The sequence below is a fragment of the Sinocyclocheilus rhinocerous genome, unplaced genomic scaffold (genome assembly GCF_001515625.1).
Source record: "Sinocyclocheilus rhinocerous isolate Xijiao unplaced genomic scaffold, SAMN03320098_v1.1 scaffold1694, whole genome shotgun sequence".
Taxonomy (NCBI): Eukaryota; Metazoa; Chordata; class Actinopteri; order Cypriniformes; family Cyprinidae; genus Sinocyclocheilus; species Sinocyclocheilus rhinocerous.
In genome coordinates, this window is record NW_015626863.1 from 312,303 (window position 1) to 328,093 (window position 15,791).

The 15,791-nt window shown below is 38.4% G+C and overlaps 1 protein-coding gene across 2 annotated transcripts in view; it reads right to left on the bottom strand.

Moving 5' to 3' along the window:
* The window catches only part of LOC107717275 (arf-GAP with GTPase, ANK repeat and PH domain-containing protein 3-like), a 63,774-nt gene extending 48,549 nt beyond the window's left edge, over positions 1-15,225 (bottom strand). For both annotated transcript variants that reach the window (XM_016523974.1, XM_016523963.1), the window contains exon 1: positions 14,226-15,225. In XM_016523974.1, coding sequence (XP_016379460.1) covers positions 14,226-14,601 — 376 coding nt within the window. In that variant the 5' untranslated portion in view covers positions 14,602-15,225. The remainder of the gene's footprint in view (positions 1-14,225) is intronic.
* Positions 15,226-15,791: the final 566 nt, after the last annotated feature.

Genomic DNA, 15,791 nt, shown 5'->3' on the forward strand with positions numbered 1-15,791 from the left:
GCTCTTGAAGCTCCGCCCTCTTCTGAAAAGGGAGGCGGGAGCACCAGCTCATTTGCATTTAAAGGGACAAACACAAAAACTGCACGTTTTGGCTTATACCCTAAAATTGCCATATTCATTTGTGGGGTATTTTGAGCTAAAACTTCACATACACACTCTGGGGACATCAGAGACTTATTTTGCATCTTGTAAAAAGGGGCATAATAGGTCACCTCTAAAGAAATCCATGCAGACTGTCATCAATTATTTATCTAAAAATGAAAAAAAAAATTTTTTGACTAGTTTTTCACTTTGAATTTAGTTTTACTTGTTTATAATAATTTTTTTGTCCTTTAAAAAAAATGGACAAATTAATAAAATAGCATATTTTAAAAAAGTATATAATTTTAATAAATAATTATTTTTAATAAATAACAAATTAAGACAAAAAAAACTAAATATGCATTTTTTTAATAAATGTCATTTGATAGTTATCAGAAACATGAAATCAATATCGACCAGAATTTTAATATTGCACATCCATACTGAAAGATATGAGAAAATATAAGCCTGTAAAGTAATTATTTGTATGGTAAAAAAGCAAATCCCACCATTAAATAATGTTTGTCAAGCTTTCTTACATACAGAATGATTGGAATTGGTTATGTGACCATTTTCCACCCACTCACTATTATTCAATAAAACAGGCTGTTTTTGCAACTGTGCCTTTAAGAGTTCTGTATGTAAATAACCTGAATAACCTTCTAAAGAGTAAGAAAAATACTGTTTGCCATGATAGAATTTACCCAAGCAGCAATTTAACAAAAACAATAAAACAAGCAAACTATCCAAGGTCACATTCATAAAACAACTGAAAATAGCTTTTTCTAATTGTATTCTACCAAAGAACAAAACTGAAACGAACACCTCTTTGAAACCAGGACAAAAAGAGAAGGAAAAAAACTGTGGCCTTAAAATTCACACAATCCACCATCACACACACAAACAAAGAGAAGAAGGACAATGAGTGAATTCACAGTGAGGTGCCAAGCGTTGTTCCCTCAGCTCCAGCTGGTTCTGCCAAAGGACACCCATTCTCCTGCTGCCGTCTGCAGGAATCAAGGGGAGAACCACCTCCAAATCACTTCACAAACATGGCCTCTGACCAAAGAAGACCGAGTGGTTAAAAAAAATTGCCTAGAGCAATATGGGGGGCTTACACAATAACACGTGGCCTGTTGCACGATGGCAGGTTTCCAAACCTAGGATTACGATGATAAAAATCTAAAAGTGAATTGCTGTCCGGGGCAGATTTTGGCTCGATGCGCGTTCGTGAAGAGGATCCATTCATGTTGGCTCGGTAGCGTGATAAACGCATGAATCTTCTTTAATGCAATATCTTACAAAACGATCGGTTTTGAAGCACATTTCTGTTTAGTGCTGAAGGCGGACACCCACAGTCATCAGCAAAAGCTGTAAAGTAACCGAGCCAACACTCCACTCCTGAGGCCTCCGCTCCACCCCCACGTGACACCCACAAAACAGCTCTTGGAAAGTTGCGATTAGATTTTACAATCTTTACAACCCGGCAAAACTGGTCGCTAGTTCACACTAAATCGCATTAAGCAAAGCTATTTTAGCTGAGGTGGGTTAAATGGATTTTCTTTCAACTGTATGAAAGAATCGTCGAGATTTGCAAAGAGGATTAGTTAATGGTCCTGCACCCACTTCTTTTGATCTCAACCCTAGAAAATAGTTAAAATGCAAGCTTTCTCTTTGTGTAAAAGGCTTGACCTCTGTAAAACCTTGGTCTTTTCAAGGTTTGGACACTGACAGATGTAGTTATGCAGGAACCAGGCTTGTGCTTAACATGATAACCCAATCAGAGATAGTGTACATATAGATAAAGAGGTCTTATGTAAACAGTGACCTCCCACAGTTGGTATGAATGAAATATAGGCTAAACTAACATAAAAGAAACAGTGAACAGAAGCAGAAACAAAAAGCTACTACAAGTAGCATATCAATGTCAAGCAAGCTACTTTTAAACCGTAGCTCGTCAAGCTACAACATAATCATAATTAGTTAGCTAAAGTTCGCTACTTTTTGATAGTAGCATGAAGTGTAGCTAACTGCATTGAAGCTATTTCACATTTTTAAATATATAACTATCCAATGGTATGAATTATAATTTAAACAGAGCATTACTGACACAAAAACAAGGGATCTGAATGAATGAATGAACATTTCAATATCACTTATCGGATTTACACTAACTACAATATAATTTGTACAATAATACAATGTAACATGACAATATAACATAAGATACATTAACCAATCCAGCATATGAGAAAAAGATCAATTTAGGCTGAACCAATTCACTATAATGAATCAGACTTTCCAATGCTCCATATGAGAGAGAACAGTTTAGAATGAACCGAATCACTAAAATGATTCAGACTTTCCAATGCTTCATATGAGAGAAAGAACAGTTTAGAATGAACCGATTCACTATAATGAATCAGACTTTCCGATACTTCATATGAGAGATAGAACAATTTAGGATGAACCAATTCACTAAATTGAATCAGACTTCCCAAATGCTTTATATGAGAGATAGAACAGTTTAGAATCAACCGAATCACTAAAATGATTCAGACTTCCCGATACTTCATATGAGAGATAGAACAATTTAGGATGAACCGATTCACTAAAATGAATCAGAATTCCCAATGCTTTATATGAGAGAGAACCGTTCAGGATGAAGCGATTCAGTATAATGAATCAGACTTTCCAAAGCTCCATATGAGAGAGAGGAACAATTTAGGATGAACCGATTCACTAAAATGAATCAGACTTTCCAACACCATATAAAAAGAGAACTGTTTAGAATGAACCGATTCACTCAAATGAATCAGACTTTCTAGCAGTATGTATGAGAGAGATATCTGAGTGTGTTCAATCACCCCAGCTCACTTAACAGTTAACCGCTGGAAAGAGTAGCTTGTAAAAGGGATTTTGCAAAGAACTCTTTTCAACCGAAAACCCTATGGACTATGCATCATTACAGCTAGTTATGAATGAATCACCCTAAACAGGTGATTCTTCTGCACACAAGAGTATCACTTTACACTAGTGCTTCTGATGGTCTAGGGGCCTTTGCTTCAAAAACCAAGTGCTCATGGGAAAAACGTGCGTGTATGTGTGACAAGAGCCAAAAGCGACAGCCGAGTGCTCGGTACTCCAAACAGATCCATCAAACCATGAGGAAAACAAGCTGAGCAGAGTTTACTAACACAACCTCGACTCAACGCACACTTCCTGCCTCAAGCAGAGACAAGTAGGTAAAGAGCTGTTTCCCGAGCCAAAAAAAGGATGTCCTTGAAAGTTGACTGACATATTAGCGAAAAACTGTGACACGGCCTTGTTCTAGAATTGCCATTAATAAATTCAATTTAACTTGTGCAGGTCTGAAGTCCCCGAACAGGACGTGCAACTCCAATTAGCTGTTCGGTGTGGGAGCTGTATAGGCAGTGACGATATATGCTCTACGGCACATGCTGTGGAACTACTCTACTTCCTGCTCCCACCTATGGCGCACTCCATTTCTCCAAGACCGTACTAACGCTGGGGGACGGGGGTGTATCCGTGAAGAGGAGCCAGAACTGTGTGAATATCCCTTCCGGATTGTACGGCAGTCATGCCCTTGTGGTTCAGCCTGCGTCACGGGGATCCATATCCAACCAGGTGGCGCCCGCCGTTGGGCAAACCAGGAGCCCTGTTGGCGTACGCCTGGATAATCCCAAAGGAATGAGAAGCCTTTGTAAGCATGTGTAGATACAAATAAGATGGCCTCCACTATGTTGTGTGTGTTTGTTTGAATGCATCGGTCCTAACAGCGAGGAGAACCAGGGTCTTTGGCAGGCTTCAGTCCCTGCTCTCCAAACCCTCCTCTCATGTCACAGACCATCTGCTACTCAGCAGCCACGCTGGCGCCGGAGATGAGGCGTACCGTTCTGGTCCAGATGCCTATTCGGCTGTACTTACAGAAAGTCAGATCCGTCACCTCCATAACTTGGTGAGAAGATCGCAGATCAGCGTCATATCCTACACTCAAAATAACTTTGCAGAATTCCTGAAAAAACTACAACAGTTGCAATCAAATCTAGCACCAATGGGGGTCGTGTTTCAGGTTCATGATGAACCGACAGCATTTTAAGCAAGTTGATTACCACAAAATTAATTTCCACTTGTCCCTCCTGGTTTACAGTAAGACACTTACATTGCATGTAAATGGGGCTAATCTGTAAACGTTAAAAAAGTCACTGTTCCAAGAGTATAGCCACAAGACGTGCATGATATGCATGATAACATGATCTTAGTGTGAATAATTGCTTACTAACCTTTTTTGTGAAGAGTTAAATTCAACCATACAACTTACACCACAAACCCTAAAATAACTGTAAAAGTAATGATTTAAACAGCTTTACAGCTCAAATGATACACAAGTTTGTACAGAATCATTAATATAAGTGCTTTTATACAATTCTAAGCTTCACATTTCTGCTTTTAGGTCCTCCAAAAAGTCCTCACTTAGATTGTAAGTGCCTACCATAACCTCGATTTTTGACTTGAAAATAGGGGTGTGCGAAAGATATCGTCTACTTTAATATCGTAATTGTAGTATAACCTACATGCGATTTGACATTATCGAGCATATCACAAAAACCAAACAAATACACACCCAGAGAGTGCACGCATACACTATGAGATGTAGGTTAGACTACTGCGCAAGCACATTTACGCTTTGACTGTATGATTTAGTCTATTAAAATACATTTAGAATTCCACCAAAATTTAAGATAAGAGGGGCAAATATTCCCCCGTAAACCTTTTATATGTCTTTTCTATTTAAATCATCTGATATAGTTAATATACATCACACAATGAGTACAGTTGTTTCTCCAAATATCAGTACAACTGCAAATATGATATTGATTTTATAAAACATAGTTAATATGTTTAATATGTTAATATAAGGTGTTAATATTAATTGACTTGCATTTTAGACAAGTTCCTGTTTTTGCTCTGTTTCATCAATGAAAATAGTTTCAAACAAAGCCACAGTCGAACTGTTTTTGTTCAAAAATGTTGTTGATACTGATTGGTAACAGCCCTATAGTATCTTACTATTTAAATTTATTGATTAAATTTAATTATTTGACACAAAAGATGATGCATACATTTAATTAGGTTAGAAAAAAATGGCCTTATAAAGGTAAAAATGCCCATAACAGGTAAAAATCTATTTAAAATTATTGGAAAAGTTAATTTCTGTTACTCCTGCAAACTATTCACCACACAGAATATAAAGAATATCAAAAGCTCTGAGAGTCTGAGAGCTGTCCACGGCAGTCCTAAACCTGCCAAAATACCAGCACAATAACATATTCAGCAAAATATCATCTAAATATAGTTATCAACAAAATTCCAGAAAATATAGAGATATAATTTTTTTGTCACTATCACACACCCCTACTTGAAAAAATTAGTAGATTTTCATTTCAGGATGGTAATCTACACCACAAATGCTCTCGAATGAGCTTAACTTGTATTGAACATGGAATATAAGTAGTAATTTAGCATACAACTTTATCTAAACAAAACAATTAGCAAAAATTGAATATTTAGTACCCTTAAAGGTACGCCTTTGTACCTTATCTATGCCTAAACGGTGTATTTTAATATATTAAGGTAGTAATATGCACTCATTAGAGGTATAGAAGGTACAAAGCCATATTTTTGAGGGTACCGTCTCAGTGACAAGCTGTTGCATCCCTAAAGTTACAATTTTTGCACATTTTTCTGACAGTGTAGAATATTTACTACAAGTATAGTCCTCATAGAGCGACTAAAAGTTAGAAATAGAGTTAACAGTCTTGCTCAAGGGTGCAATAGTGATGTTCAGAAAAATATACTGTATATTCAATAGTTTGGACGCTAGAGCGCTTCTTCCGCAGATGATCCCTTGTCCACAACCAAAACACAGTCTCCTGGCTTCTTCTGTGGAGCAGAACATGTGTGTTCACTTAGGAAAAGCAAAAAAAAAAGGCCTGCAAACAAGTGGAGAGAGCACCTTTGTGTAGTGGGAACAATGGCCTACATTATGTTCCAGAGATAGACCGTGGCTTCAGAGTTTCCCTGCTATGAAAAGAGCCTCTTCATGAGTAGCTTTTTGACCTGTGACCTCTCACACTTGAGACCTCGAAGGCTCGGAGCATCCAGAGTGCACCAAGTCCAGGGTGGGTTCCTAGGGCTGAACAATTTTGGAAAATAATCAAATTGCGATTTTTTTTTACCAATATTGCGATTGCGATTTAATATGCAATTATTTTTTTAAAGCTCTTTATGTTCTGTATTATTCAACAAAGACAAGCTATAAATCATTGTATAGTATGACCAACACAATATTATATAGATTAAACATAAATGTTCTTTTCTGTAGGCCAGGCCTATATGTTACGATGAAATTAGGTGATGCATAAATTGATATGAATGACATTTTTATTTAACAACTACAATCACAGTACATTGACTGATTTGTTGAACTTCCAACCTTCTGATCTTCAAGTCGAACACACCTCTTTACTCTCGCGTGTCACGTGACCGTGTAATCGCAGCCTCTGCGATTGAAAAATCGCGTTATTTCATATCGTGATATTATCGCAAATGCAATTAATCGTTCAGCCCTAGTTTGAACCGCCGATTGAGAGACTCCGGTAGCATCAGAAGCTTTCTGACAGAGAGCTTTTGAGATTAAACCACGTGGAGAGTCTTCCTTCAGTCGTGGATCTGAAAACTCCATCGGATTCCAACAAGACCGTCCAATGGAGTGAAGCATAACGCTCTTGTTTTGGATTTTCATTTGATGTCGCCAACGTGTTCTGTTCCAAAACAATCTCTTTGGTGAAAATCTGAAACAGATGCACAGACTGAATAGTGATCACTCGCAATTAACAACAGCCAAAGATGAAAAACCGAAGACAGAGCAGAGGTAGATTTCTCATGGATGAATTTGTACATTGGATGGAGAACTTTAAATTGTCCTTAATAAGATCATTTCCACCTTATTCTTCAAGTAGTCATACTCTCATAACTAAACCACTTTCTGCAAATTCTCATGAAAATGATTTAAAAAATGATATAAAAGGGACCTTGGTTGACAATCACTTATGGTTTTGAATACAAACCAAATTATTCTTAGCCTATTCATTCTATTTTATGCCACTAAGACTCCTATTGAGCAATGCATGCAGGCTGCTCTTGAGTTTTAAAGTATAATAACACTGGCAAAGCCTCAATACTAATATAACAGCAAACGCTCCAAACAATACAAACCCTTCCTTACACTCCACTTCCATAGAAAAACCACGTTTCAGCCGCAAAACCTTTCTTTTTGTCCCAGAGTGCATTTCTTTAATTTTTCAGGAGGCAAATAATCCACCTTTAAAGGGGTCATATGATGTTGCTAAAAAGAACATTATTTTGTGTATTTGGTGTAATGAAATGTGTTTATATGGTTTAAGGTTAAAAAAACAGATTATTTTCCACATACTGTACATTATTTTTTCTCCTCTATGCCCCGCCTTTCTGAAACGCGTCAATTTTTACAAAGCTCATTGTTCTGAAAAGCAAGGTGTGCTGTGATTGGACAGCTATCCAGTGCGTTGTGATTGGCCGAATACCTCAAGCGTGAAAGCACAAATAATGTGCAGTATTACAAATTAAAATGTCCTAGTCAAGGCTTATGGAGTGTAACTATGATAGAAAAACCCTTTTAAAACAAACTGCTGGAAGATAATATAAATTTGCATAATAGTATTAGCAGCAAACAGTCATAAAGCCTGTGAATATGAAATACATTTTACTGAACACCAATGTCGTCATGATACATTTCAGTAGTCAATATCAGTGGAATTGTATGAATTCGATACCACAGCAAAACCAATATGCTACATATTAAATATTAATAAAATAGATGAAAACTATGGCATGTAGACTTCAAATATTTCTCAGTAAGTAAACACTGTTCCCCCCCCAATAATAAAACGCTTGATATCCCCACATGCAACTATCAGAAAATACGTTTTGTGTTCATGACACAACATTCATACAGTCTGAATTTTAAAGAGGAAAGGTCTGTTAACACAAAAGAAGATATTTTGAAAAATGTTGGTAACCATACAGTTGCTGGTAGCCATTGACTTCCATAGTATTTTTTTCCTACTATGGAAGTCAATGGCTACCAGCAACTGATTGGCTATCATCATTCTTCAAAATACGTTCTTTTATGTCAGCTCATACAGGTTTAGAACACTTGAGGGTAAATAAATTTTCATTTTTGGCTGAACCTCTCCCTTTAACTTCAGCTCCATTTTGCACTGTGGTTTCATTTAGACCCTGATGACATTGAATTCAAAATTCTGTAAACACGAGTGAACATCTGCTGAAGGTCGTTCAGATAATGCTGACATAAAGAATTAAAGCGAAAGAACGGCAACAGCATCGCTGCGGCAGAGATAAAGTCATACATTTGCTGATATGGCATCAGTTATAGCAGCGATGGCAGCATAAAAACAACAGCAATTACATTTCCGCTGTTTTCTGAAGCTGTTCCAAAGGATGCTAATGGCTAGAAAGCACTTAGGGAGAAAAAAACACCAAATGTTCACAAATTCCGAAACACTCAGTTATAAATCAATTATAGAAACACTGCACCATCTGCAAAATTACATGCTAAAAAATATAGTCATCTATGTATTTTGTTACCATGCAGTTGCTAGGGTGTTGCTATGTGCTTGGTTTGCATTGTGCCATAGATAGCCAATAACTGCAATTCATCCTGTTTGTTATGTGTGTGGCATGACATGCTTTAACTTTCTAGGGTATTGACATAAAATGGAGGATTATGTAAATACTAGATCTTACTGATTTATTGTTGTTGTGCTTTTTGATTAGGAATAACAATTAATCCATCTTTTGTTTTAGTCTTAAAAAATGAAAGGTGTGTAGATGTATGTAAGCAAAACAGTGTTACTTAATTTTAACTGTAGGGAATTAATTATACACAGCAAAAGAGAAACTCCCATTCACAAAATTCAAATCACAAATAATACTACTGATGATAAAGAATGGGTTGAATGTTAACAACTTTCGTTTCCATATAACTATAAACTATGATAAAAGTTCATCAGCATGCATTGAATAATCCCATGTTGTAGCGCAAAAAAAAAATTTAAAAAAATATTGCGACCAAATCATGTGCTCGTGCGACCAGCTGAGAAAGTTAGTTGCAAAAGAGCGACCAGTGGGAAGAATGAGTCTGAAGCCCTGATATGCATTATACAGAGGCAAGAGGAAAAGAAAAAATACCATCGAAAGACAGTAAGTTCCCCTCAGACATACATTCATATTCACTCACTTCGCGCGAGAGAAAGCGACGGCGAGTCGTGCGCTTTCACACTAGAGTTTACGGTACGCCAAATACACAAACACAAGTGTGCTGCGCATCCATTGAGATGAACTGAAAAATATCACAGATCGCTTGACGGAGAGTGAAACTCTGAAGCGCTCGGCCAGAGTGTTTGGCGAATGAAAATATATCTGTGCTAAACTTATACTCAGCCTCCAACTCACACACTAGCGAGTACAATCTAAGAATTTATTAGCCATTGGCTAATATTAGACATAATTTAGTCGCCCAGAGTGAAGATTTAGTCGCATATGCGAGTGATTTACTCGCAATGTAGAGGGTTGATGGACGGTCACTATTCTAGCAGATGACTGTTTGGAATGAAAAATTTTATACTATTTTTATTTAAAAAAAACACACACAGCATGTGAAACAAAATGCATTATGCAAGAAACAATCACAGTAATACACACAGCAATTATTTTTTCCCTCTACATTGCAATGATAATTCAGGGACTTTTTAATCACTTTATGCTCATAAACATTTTGAACAGTTCAATTAAAGAAGCAGGTTTCTAAATAAGTGTAAACTCAGAAACATCACCTAATTATGTGCTTGCTTAATTTATCTTAGAAATAAAATTTGTGCAATTTAACACTTTATTTTACAGCTAATAAAATAAAGCAGATACATTGCAGATTATACTAATTCTGGCTTATTCGCCATGATAAATGGAAAGTAAAGTTGAGCAATATTCCATGTGGTGTGTTTTGTTGCATACTGCACATTTTGGGATCTGTAGTATGTAAATGCATACAGAGAAATTTGCATACTAATATGCATACATACTGCTGAAATAGTAAAAGTAGTATTCCATTCACTTACATACAAGAGAGGATTTGCATTGCACTGGATGAATGAACTAATGGCAAAAGGACCAACTCAATATTTCTCCTGTCATCAACTGTTGATTGCCATAATTTGATTTATAACAGTCAATAAAGCATCCTGTAGTCAAGGGCACAACTAATGCTAATGTAAACTAATAAATATGTTCCATCTGCTTTTAGATTCAAACCAATCCAAATCAGTTATCGTCATGCAAGGAGATATTCTCAACACTTACACCACAACTATTGGTCAACAAGTTGGTGATCAATAGCATAAGCCGCCGCTGTCATATAGACTAGACATTCTGTGATTCATCAAGTGATACATCGCAATTATGATTTTCCATGGCAACAGCAAGACCTCACAGGTGTTACAGGCTTTCTGAGGATTTCTTTACATCGACCAGAAGTGATTGACACTGGTCGTTACTGGCATTTGCAGTAAAAAAAGGGTAACTAGTGTTTGTCTGAGAGGGCAAGGTTATTTCAGGTCCCCGAATCCCCAAAAAAGTAGAAAAATTATCCTATTTTTGCTGGGAAATTGTTATACCCTGCGTGAACAAACAAAGTCAGTAGGTTTTAATCCAATGTGAAAACATTAACTAGCATTTTAAGTAGAGCCCGACCGATATATCGTTTTGCCAATATTATTGGCCGATATAAGCCTGTTGCCGATATATCGGTATCGGTAAATATGCCGCCGATATGAATTTTTTTTTACAGAACATATAACGCAGATAAAATGCTTGAAATGGTGTAATTACTTAATTTGTCCAGCAGAGCGCGCTCCATTGTTTGCTACTGGCGACCTGGATGAAACGCTTTAAAGCTTAAGTCTATGGAAAACCATTGAAACTTTGAACGGCCATATCTCCGTAACGGCATGGCGAATCCGCACCAAATTCGGGGAATCCCTTCAGCTCGAGGAACCCTCTCGAACACGAATCGAGTGTACATCTAGAGGCCCACTTTCGAATGAGACCACCCCCGCGTCGATAGCCCCCGGGGTTCGGGAGTTACGGGTGGTTAAATTCGCGGTCCGGCGCCGAACGATCAAGCGATCCCAGGGGGCTACTGATGCGCGGAGGGTGGCGTTCGAGAGGTCTCCTCGAGCTGAATGGATCCCCCGAATTTGGTGGAGATCCTCTGGGCGCGTTCGCAAGGTAGTGACACCAGTCAACACTTTCACTTCAGTAAGGAGGTCTCTTGTTCAGGCAGCAGCATTCAAGCGTTGGCTTGTTCGACCGCAAGTGCCCTGCGAAGTGGACTTCACATGAAATTCCGCCATGATTCCAGTTCCAAGGGAACGTACACGTTACAATCAAAGGGCATTAAAGTGCGCGAGACGTGAATTTATATTGTATTTATTTACAGAGGTATATTATGTCACACTTCACACTTCTCTAGTAAGTTTCGTCTGTGTGTGAAGACAGTATATGTATATATATTCTGTTTATGTATATACTGTATTCTATATATAGTATCAGTCAAATGTTTGGACCCTCGAATGGGAAAGTGTCCAAACTTTTGACTGGTACTGTACTATAATATACACAAAGAATATCGGCCGATATATCGATATCAGCCTTTTTTACTCCCTAATATCGGTATCGGCCCCGAAAAACCCATATCGGTCGGGCTCTAATTTTAAGTAAAAGAAGATCCTCTCATGGTCAAATGACAGGAGGGCTAAGATTTGATGTTGAATAAGGTGGACATTATTTACAGTGTACATGACTCGATCATATTTAGTTAAAAATCACCGGTTTGCTGGTCCAGAGCCAGGGCTGCTCCTTAACCCTACCGCAAGTAAAGAGGATTAGCTGGATAATACTATTAACACAGATTATTTACACCCTCAACAGTAAAAGATGAAGATCTACACTAATGTCCTGCAATAAACATTATGCACTGAGGTCCCGTCTGAATTACAATGCTTCTGGCCTACAATAAAACTCACACAATATTGTCAACCCTTCACTGAAATCCTATCTCCAACCAGGCCACTCTATATGGAATACATAGCGATATTATTTCAGAAAAGCATCCATCAATTTGCTCCGTGCAACTATTTCATATCAACATATCATCAGCTTTCACATAACCCAGGCTCTCACTCGCACCCACATACCAAAAAGGCAAACTCTAGCACTCCTGTCGACCAAGCCACCCCCTCGAAAGGGTGTCCGCTTATCCAGAAATTTCACCATCTCCATTTCTCAACGGTAAAATGAACACGGAGTTACAGAAAATCTCACCAGTTCACAGCCTCACCAAATCTAAGACTCACAATCATCTCATCTTATATGAAACCACTTTTTATAACACAATACACCAATCATCTCCACAATAAACTTTGAACATAAATGTTCTTATTCACATTTATAGTGTTTCAGCATTGAATCATGGTCATATAACTGAGAAATACTAGTATAGCTTCTTCAGAAATACAGAAATAGATCAACATGTGCTGCAAAACCTATAGAAACTGTATGATAAGACTGTCTGAGGGGATTCTGTAATATCCTGCAATTCTAGAAGTGATGTGACTGTAACAGCAAGGGGTTCGATTTGCATTTAGATAACCTGTGACTGAAAAAGCTCATCTAATCTGAACTCTCACCCTGACCGTTAATATGAGAGTCAAGAGGTCGGGTCTGTAGTAAAAATTGGGAGTCAGAGTCAATGTATCCAACATAATGAAGTTTATGAAGCTAAAAGCCCATTTTATTGGAGACGAGCGACTGATGCTGACAAATTGAAGAGCTGCTCATCATGAAACAGTCACATCTGAATTAAGATCTGCTGTGAAAATCACATCTGACTGGCATGACAATATTAATACAAATCTTTGATGTGCATACACATATACTCATAATTGAGCAGTCGTTCTGGAAGCTCATGGTTATGTAAAATCTCTGCTCTTCAAATAATCTAACTAAACGTTGTCTGTAATCCAAGACTATTTCAAAGCAAATCAGACAACATAAAGACCATTTTCATGAAACCAATTCCAAATACTAGTGTCCCAGCTCATTTGAACTGTGCCAGTTTATCATTAAACTGCAGCATGCATTGCACTTTAGGATTTTTATTGCATATTTAGTGATCAGAATCTTTTTGGTGGTTCATGGCCATCAAGTGGCAAATTAATCATTAAAAATGTAGATAAATTATAACCAGTCCTCACATTACACTCATTTGTGATGGCTGTCATACGTTGCCTTGTCTGCATGCACCATCAGCTTTTATCTACAAAACCATTAATATGGTATCCAATAGGTCGGTTAAACTTGAGATCCAGAGTCAATGTCTTTGACATAATCGATTGAAAAACTCACTTTACCCAAATGAACGACTGATGCACAAATAGTGGGGTGAGAGGAACCTCGGAAAGCATTTTCCAGAAGAGCTTCTAATGAAACAATCAAATCTGCATTAAGATCCACTGTGAAAATTACATCTGACTGGCATGTCAATATTAATGCAAAGAGCCACAAATCTTAGATTTAATTTACAATGATGCGTTTTGGAAGCTTGTGGTTATGTAAAATCTCGGCTCTTCATTCCCAAACAATCCAACTAAAGAGCGTGTAAACATCAGCTGTATTATTTCTGTATTTCAAAGCAAATCAAACCTATTTTGTGAAACTGGTATCACAACTCAAGTGAACAACAAATGCCACATTAAAATATTGCAATGTTAGTGATCACAAGTCATGTTGGTGGTCCCCGGCTATCAGTAGCCCCTAATTATTATGATTAGGGATATACACTCATTTATGTCGCCTAGTTTTCACGCACCATCTGCTTCTGCCTTTACACTGACAGACAATACAATGTTTCATTGTGGGGTCTTTTAATCTGGCCTTGCGCTTACCTTCAATAGAGATCACATGCTCGCGGATCTGGTTCTGGAGGGCCAGGTCATCGATGCGCTCGATCAGGTCGTATATTGCATAAATGTTCGGGTGGACGGACTCGAACCGATGGATCTCGGCTCTGATGGCTGCCGAGTTGGACAAAACAAACTGGGAGCCCGACGCGCCGGACTGCGCTGCAGGGCCCGATACGGTTCCCGAGCCAAACTGACCCGCCCCGGAGCTCCCAGACGATCCGGATCCGAACTGAGGCGGAATCTGCTGAGGAACTGGCACCGGTGCGGGTACCGTGCCTGGGGTGGGCATGGCGGGCTGGGACTGCTGAGAGATACCGGACACTGACACCGAGACCGGGACGCTCGACTGGTAATTCATCGCTGTGGATCTGGGAACCGCTCACAGGAATAATAGAAACGCCGCGTTTGGAATGATTTGGAGAGCGCGCCAGGAATCCGTACTGCACACTGTAATCTGATTAAGAATGAGAAGAACAACTATATATGACGCATCAATGGGTTTCCAAAAATCCGCGCGCCTTGCTCATAATACCAAAACTTCAATCAGCATCATTGTTCCCAGCGACGAGCTCGCTCTTTTGCGCGTGTCCTGTCCTTTTTTGACAATGAATGTCTTTCAGATGGACACACCTTTGTTTTGGGCGATCTTCTGGACCGAATCTCTCTCTGTTTTGCTTCCCAGCCTGAAGCGAACACAATGAGGCCGGTTATCGCAATGCGCCCGAGTCCATTGACTGACTGAATGCGACGGTTCTACTCTAAAGTCATAAACACGTTTGAATCCTCTTTTGGTCCAAGAAGTCCCTCCCCGTCCCCCACCTCCATCCACTTAGATGTGGAAAGTCCGAATCTTTTAGCGAGTCGGTTCATTTAGTGAACCTGTTCGAAGAGTCGAATGACCGATTCTTTTTAGTTATCGCTCAAAAGTGTTTCCAGAACCCCCTTCGCTGCATTTTACATTCAATTTGTACAATCAAATGGCTGATAATACACCTTACGGTGCTGTCACTTTAGCGATATTTCGCACTCAAAAATGTCCATTGTCTTGGAGCCAATGTATGAAGCACAGCTCACACAGAAGTCCCTTTCAAACCAAGCAGATTTCTATTTTCCAACGTGAACATGAGAAAAATCTGCGTGGACTTCCCGAATGCGCAAATTCATTGAAATGACTGCATTTCGCCGCGGTAAACGTGACTGCACATTTAGTCAATGTAAATGCTGATATTTAATTTGATTCTAATGAAAATTAAGGTCTGGGGATAGATGTACGGTCCATTTAAGCACATATTATTTTTAGAAATGAAAACAAGCCTGTTTAATCGGTCGTAGCCTACTGTTGTTTCTATATCTATATATCAGACTCCCACTGTTGTTTTGATTCTCACAGCTTTCATTTCAAATGTTTTGTTCATTTTAGCAACATCATTAGCAATATTGTTCCCTATAGTATTAGTAAGTTAGCTTTAATTATGAAATATAGTATAACGTATATTAATGTTCCTATCTCCCAGTGCTATTTAAGTCCTGTACAGTGATTTACAAACG